The 7,019-nt window shown below is 41.3% G+C and overlaps 1 protein-coding gene across 2 annotated transcripts; it reads left to right on the top strand.

Annotated features, from left to right (window-relative positions):
• Window positions 1-1,673: 1,673 nt before the first annotated feature.
• On the top strand, window positions 1,674-6,176 carry PRSS37 (serine protease 37). 2 transcript variants are annotated; one of them, XM_017891032.1, is made up of 6 exons: window positions 1,674-1,743; window positions 2,026-2,181; window positions 3,802-3,943; window positions 4,347-4,600; window positions 5,181-5,317; window positions 5,926-6,176. In XM_017891032.1, exons 2-6 carry the CDS (start codon window positions 2,148-2,150, stop codon window positions 6,064-6,066), a joined length of 708 nt encoding a protein of 235 aa, XP_017746521.1. In that variant the 5' UTR covers window positions 1,674-1,743; window positions 2,026-2,147; the 3' UTR covers window positions 6,067-6,176. The 2 variants fall into 2 exon arrangements, with proteins under 2 accessions (XP_017746521.1, XP_017746523.1); XM_017891034.1 differs by having other exon boundaries at window positions 1,676-1,743; window positions 2,007-2,181.
• The last annotated feature ends 843 nt before the right edge of the window (window positions 6,177-7,019 follow it).

The raw sequence follows: 7,019 nt of genomic DNA, 5'->3' as shown, positions 1-7,019 counted from the left end.
TTCCACATGAGTTTAATTCTTTTCATTTTAGCTAGAACTGCCTGAACAGTATAAGAAAAATGGAATCTCAAACTGGCCTTGAATTAGTTTTATCTCAATGCCGGTAGCTTAATAACAGTAGATTCAAAGCAAGCAGAAAAGGAAAGAGAAATAGAGCTTTAGAAGACTCTACTTAACTCTATAGTTGTAGATTAACCATTTGAGCTCTGAATTTTTCTTGTTGTAATTTGCCCATCAGTTTTAAAATGTGCACAAGAAAGGGTCGTAATATGTAACCAGCTGGAGGATTAGAAAACCATGGCTTTGAACTTCTGCAGGAGTTTCTACCCTTTCTCCCTTTCCTGCTCTAATGATTTCTGATTAGCCAGTCTTATTGCAATAACACCACATTTACTATCATTATCATACTTTAATATCTTGGCTTCTTGCAATAGGTATTCAGTCCTTGCCAGTGTTTTCCAAGCACCCCTGTACTCATGCAGTGGCCCACAAAGGTTGTGCAGTTGGGCAACTCCACTCCACATAGACATTGCTGACTGCCCAGGGATTCCCCACCATAGACACCCATTCCTGGCTCGATGTTTGTTCTCTCTGACCCCGTTTGTGATGCTAGTTGTAACAAGAAAAATCCAGAATCATATTTTTTAAAAAACTTCCCCCCAAACTAGGAGGGAGCCAAGAGACCAAAGAATGAATCAGACAAGTCCAGCTTGGCCAGTGGATAAGTTTAGTAAGACTTACATATGAGACACTCCTAGATAGCAGAGGACAGCTTTAGAGACCTGCCTCGCTTTCCATCTCTAAGCTGCTTTTAAGCTAATTTTCTGGCTCTTTGCCTACTGTGTGTGCATGATGGGACTGTTTTCCTTAGGTTCTCAGATATTCTCTGGGATGTTTGGGTACTCAAGGACACCTGCTCCTTGGCTGGGCACCATGGCCTTGACTCACCACTTGGCCATCAAGGACACCTGCTCCATTGGCCATTAAGGTTCAAGCAGCGGCCATACACCCTTAAGTAACCCAGTGGGGGACCTGCAACCCTATGCCAGTAACAAGGCCTACTTCTCATCATCTGCCACATGTGACTTTGGAAAAATTACTTAGATTCTCTCTGCTTCAGTTCTGCCACCCACACACCAGAAATAATGATACCAGGCCCAGCCCTATCTCTTCTTTCTAAGGTTGTTGTGACATTTGGAATGAGATTATGGGTTTAAGAAACTTTAAAGGGTTAGAGTGATACAAAGTGTAATGAATTTTATATCTCAGACTAATCTGATATAAAATCTCTACTAACAAGTCCATAAAGATGTTAGCTCAGTGTCTAGGATTCAGTAAATGCTTAGAGGATATCAGCTATTAGTGTTACCACTCTTTTTCTTGTTAGGCTGTGCTCCCAGTTATCCAAGGATGACTTTGGTAGCCTATTATTAATCTAAATCTTTAAGTATTAGAGGTACTGCCTTCTGAATTGTCACCAGGCCTAATGTCATCTAGACTGTAAACAATTCCCCAACTATCAAGATAACTGTTCTATGAATGCTTTTCATTTCCACATTTTCTTGGCTCAATGCTGTTGGTTAGGACAACAAACACCAACTGAGTGATGATGACTGAGTGATGAAATAGTGATCAAAGGGACATATGAAGCTAGTGTAACAAAGATGGGAGGGGCTGGGGAGAGTATAAGTAACTATTAGGAGGTTCAGAGCAAACCTCAGGACACTTTCTCCGTGAGCTAAGGTAAAGAATATTGTCCCTCACAGCCCTGGTCTCAGAAACTCTGTGGGGAAGATAAGTCCTGAGCCTAGAGCTGCCATTTCCACAGACCACTGTACTACCCTCAAACAGATGTGCTTTTAGGGGCAGCAGATAGAAGGAGCTGAATCCAGGAGTTTCCTTCCCTGAAATGCGCCAACAGAGGCATAGTCTTCCACTTTCCCTGAAACAGAAGAGCTTTCATCTCTCTCTCTGAAGCCATCTCCCTCCCCTGTTTATGCCTATAGCTCCTTTCCAATCCCATAGAGTGTCCCGGTACCTAACCATAGCCACTGAGTCTACCAGGTGTTCCTGAGGAGACAACTAAGCAACCGCTCCACACTCTGCTGATTTTCTTCTACATCTCACGGGGGAAGAGCTGGATCACCATGAAATTTATCTTCTATTTGGGTGTCCTCGCTGGTATGTACTCCAGACCTTGTACTCTGTCCTGTAAGGCATAGGTTAATGGATGGGGTGAGACAGAGGCAGGATTGCGAAGGGTGCAGAAAAAGAGTCAAAAATAGTGTCATCGGCAGAATTAGGGGTCCTGCCTCTTAGACTCCATCCAAAGCCTCTCCAGATAGGCTGGGTTAAGGCACACATGTGCCCCGGAGAAGGCTTAATAGTGATTATCTTCCCGCTGACCCTAATTATTGAAAAAGGTGAGCCTCATCACCATCCGGCTAAGTCCCAGTGTGGTCACAAGGACACAGAACTCATTTTGACCTCTGATATTCATCTGTTTCTAAAAGTTTGAAGACTCAGAATGCAGGAAACAGAGAAGGTAGAAACAAAAGATCAAATAGTAGGGCCCTGCCTTCTGTAGTCCCTAGTCCCTGCCCCACGTGGGGCTCTTCTGATGACCGAATTTGGAAGTGAGGCATTTCCCACCACTCTCTGACTGCCTAGGTTGTATCACACATTAGCTGTGTGAGATTAGCCAAGTTAATTCTTCTGTGCTTCAATTTCTTCAAAATGGGGGTATGACTACCTATATTATAGAATTATGGTGAAGATTAAAGAAATCTATGTAAAGCACTTAGAATAGTGCCTGCTAGAGAGAGCTCAATGTCTCTTGCCCTTGTTGATAGTCTACCCTTTTCTCTTTGGGGTTTCTAACTGTGTGATCACACAGAAGGGTGTGGTGAGGTACAGGCCCAGGGAAGATTAACAGGAGTACCAAGAGAAGATAAGACAAGAACAGTACTTTATTTCTGGTACTAGAATCAGCCTTATTCCCCTTTATTCTCTAGGGTATGTTTTAAATAATTCATGTATAAAAACAATTTACGTTCATATTACAAAATTTAGACATTTTTTAAGTAGAAAACTAAGCATCATTCATAATCCCACCTCTTAGTCAACACATGCTAACACTTCGAGTTTACTCCCAGACTATATTTTTTGCATTTACATAGTTTTTCATTTATGTTTTGAGACAAATAGATTATATCCACAATTTTCTTGTTCTTTTTAACTTAAATAAGCATTATTAATATTTATCTCACTGTTTAATATTCTAAATAGTTTAATTTTTATTACATATGATGTTCCACTTTTTCATGTGCTTCATTTCAATGTCCAACACTACTATGTCAGGTGTTTATGTTTCCAACGTTCAGCTATTATAAATAGTGCTAATATGAGCATACTTGTTTGTAAACCTTGTCTATGCTGATTTTTTTCTTTAGAATGGATTCTCGGGGTTGGAATGATTAGGTCACAGGTTATAAACAATTTATGATTCTTGATGCCTATTTCTAAATTGCTTTTCAAGAAGATGGAATCAATTTACTAGCAGTGATGAGAGTCTCATTATACTCAGATTGATTATCAATATTAAACAAAATTATTATAAATATGAGATAAAATGGCATATCATTTTAATTTACATTTTTATTAGAAAAACATGTCAAATATGTTAACACTTCCTGGCCAATTGGTAACTGTTTAAGAGTCATCCAGATTCCTTCTCATGTAAGAGACTGTTACCTTATTTTTGTAATATTTATATACTAAGAATGTTCATTATTTTCCCAGGGACATTTTTATTTGCTGACTCATCTGTTCAGAAAGAAGACCCTGCTCCCTATTTGGTATACCTGAAGTCTCACTTCAACCCCTGTGTGGGCGTCCTCATCAAACCCAGCTGGGTGCTGGCCCCAGCTCACTGCTATTTACCGTTGAGTATTTGGGCATCCCCAACCTCAAAACAGCTACTGTTCATTCTAGATCAGTGGTTCTCAAATAAGGGTGACTTCTCCCAAGGGTACACTTGGCAATGTCTGAAGATAGTTTTGGTTGTCACAACCAGGGGGCACTACATTAAAGAACACGACATTAAAATGTAGTGAAGGGCTCCACTACTTACTATATCACCCTGAGTGAATTACTCCTATGTGCCCCATTAATTCATGCACTAAATGGGGATAAAAATAGAATCCACTGCATAGACTTGTTGTGAGTTAAATGAGATAATCCAGAAAAAGCACTTGGTACAATTCCTGGCACATTGTAACATTCAGTATCTTAGCAATGATGATGATGATGATGATAGTGATTACTTCCAACTCCTCTCCCTCCAGAAATCTGAAAGTGATGCTGGGAAATTTCAAGAGTAGAGTCAGAGATGGTACTGAACAGGCAATTAACCCCATTCAGATCGTCCGCTACTGGAACTACAGTGATAGCGCCCCACAGGATGACCTCATGCTCATCAAGCTGGCTAAGCCTGCCATGCTCAATCCCAAAGTCCAGCCCCTTCCCCTTGCTACCACCAATGTCCGGCCAGGCACTGTCTGTCTACTCTCAGGTTTGGACTGGAGCCAAGAAAACAGTGGTAAGTGTTCCTTCCACAGCAAATCAGGGTCATTAGTTGCCCTTTAAGAGGAACATCCATATCCTCATAGCTGAGAGGAGGAAAGGAGAATGAAAGGAGACCCAATGGAGATGCTACCTGAGTGGTCTGGCAAACAGAGACATGCCCAGAGAAACAAAACTCCTCCTTTCCCAGGGTGTCTAATGCCCCACTGCCTCTGCAGGGCTTTGGCAGCTGGAGCCACCAGGCCATCTGACTCTGCACAGAGGCCCAGCCATTCCTGATTGGCAGAGGCACAATTCACACGAAGAAGGTGTGGTCCTACTTCTCATACATGCCATTTCACTTGTAAAGGACCCCTCTGAGAACTGACTCGGGCCACCAATTAAAACTAAACTCTACCTTAAAGAGACATAAAGCCTTTTTCAAAATCCTCAAGATTAGCTCATAACCATGCTCTTGATGATTTCTCCCCTTTTTCACATTCCTTATTTTCTTTAAACACACACAAAAAGATACCAGTTGAAATATGGGCTGGTGGTTAGAAGGACTAAATAACAATTGTCAACAGGATGTTTTATTTTATCCCCATCTCCCTCAGGCCGACACCCTGACTTGCGGCAGAACCTGGAGGCCCCTGTGATGTCTGATAAAGAATGCCAGAAAACAGAGCAAGGAAAAAGCCACAGGAATTCCTTATGTGTGAAATTTGTGAAAGTATTCAGCCGAATTTTTGGGGTAATCTTTTCTCTGTATTCAGCTTTCATTTACTTGCATATGCCCAGTTAACTATTTACCTTGATGTAAAAACTTTTTTAGATGTCTAAATAATTTCTTGAGAATTTGATAAGGCTGCTGTGAAGCCAGCATTGTTTCTTCAGTAATGGGCTCCCCTTAAATTGTCTTTATTCATTAAAGGATATTATGAAGTACTTCCAGTTAAACACACCATTTGCTAGGTATTCATTCTTAGAACTACAAGTAAAATTGTGAAAACAGGCATTTCTTTAAAAAGAAATCAGACTTTTCACAAATAGAAAATGCCTTCACCAGTTCAAAAAATGGAGTCTGACCCATTTTACATGTGATTTCTAGAGAGACTGTCCTCTGACTTTCTCAAGGTCACACAAAGCTAATTACAGCAGAGTGAGAAAAAGGCTCAAGCTTCCTGTCCTCTGATTCAGTCCTCTTTTCATGAGTCCAGCATATGCCTGCAGACAGGGCTCACCCAAGCGGGACACTAGGGTTCCTGTGAGATCTGACTCTCTCTCTCTCTCTCTCTCTCTCTCTCTCTCTCTCTCTCTCTATCTCTATCTCTATCTCTATCTCTGCACGATCTCTGGTAGGAGGTGGCCGTTGCTACTGTCATCTGCAAAGACAAGCTCCAGGGGATCGAGGTCGGGCACTTCATGGGAGGGGACGTCGGCATCTACACCAATGTTTACAAATACGTATCCTGGATTGAGAACACTGCTAAGGACAAGTGAGACCCTACTTCTCCCTCTGCATTCCACTGGCTCTGCCATGGACTATACAAGCAGATAATTTTCCCTCAATTGAAAATAAAATCTCCAAATGAAAATTTGGGAATGTAGCATACCAGTAGCCAATGTTTTCTTATTTGTGTCTCTGTATCCTACAACGATGTGAAGAACTAAGATCAAATCATGAAATGAGCATTTACTACACTGTCCTAGATTACATTCATCATCTCATTTAATGCTCATAACAAACCTTTGAGGTTATCTTTTGTTCCAACTTTACAAATGAGAAAATGCAGGCTAAAAGAGGTTATTTAACATTGCCCATAGCTGGTGGATATCAGAGCCTGAAATGGAACCCAAAATGGTCAGATTCTAAATCCCTTGCTATTAGCCTCAGTGTTATATGGGAGTCTACAGCATCACAAAAGATTTTGGCTCCTATTCATTTGCCTCCCTCTCTTTCCACTCAAAGGACTTGAAGCTCTCACTTGTGGCTAAGATCTTGGGTACTGGGATAAGCTCTCCTAAGAAAAGTCATACCTCATCTCAGTGCTACATAGATTGCAGTATGTTCAGAGAAAGAGTGAGTTAGTGGAAGAGTAGAAAGTAAAAAACAAAACTTCAGAACAAGGCAACAATCATAAATCAAGTCCACAAGGGAGTTTGGCAGCTCCAGGGAAAGGTGAAGATGTCATATAAATCCAAAGAAGATATAGGCAGTAGCAGAGTTTGAAAGGCAGAGATGGCTGAGATGAGGTGAAGGGCAGAAATTGGGCTTAGCCACAGACCATGGTCCTAAAATAGTCAGTCCTATGCTTGAGAAATTGGTGAAGCACTACTACAGACTGAGTGTTTGTGTCCCCCCAAAATTCATAAGTTGAAACCTAATCCCCAAAGTGGATTTGGAGGTGAGGCCTTTAGGAAGTGATTAGTTCATGAAGGCAGAACCCTCACAA

This window comes from Rhinopithecus bieti, unplaced genomic scaffold (genome assembly GCF_001698545.2).
Source record: "Rhinopithecus bieti isolate Rb0 unplaced genomic scaffold, ASM169854v2 scaffold_20175, whole genome shotgun sequence".
In the NCBI taxonomy this organism is placed as follows: Eukaryota; Metazoa; Chordata; class Mammalia; order Primates; family Cercopithecidae; genus Rhinopithecus; species Rhinopithecus bieti.
The sequence above is the reverse complement of the archived record's forward strand: the minus strand, read 5'-3'. Positions and strand labels throughout refer to the sequence as shown.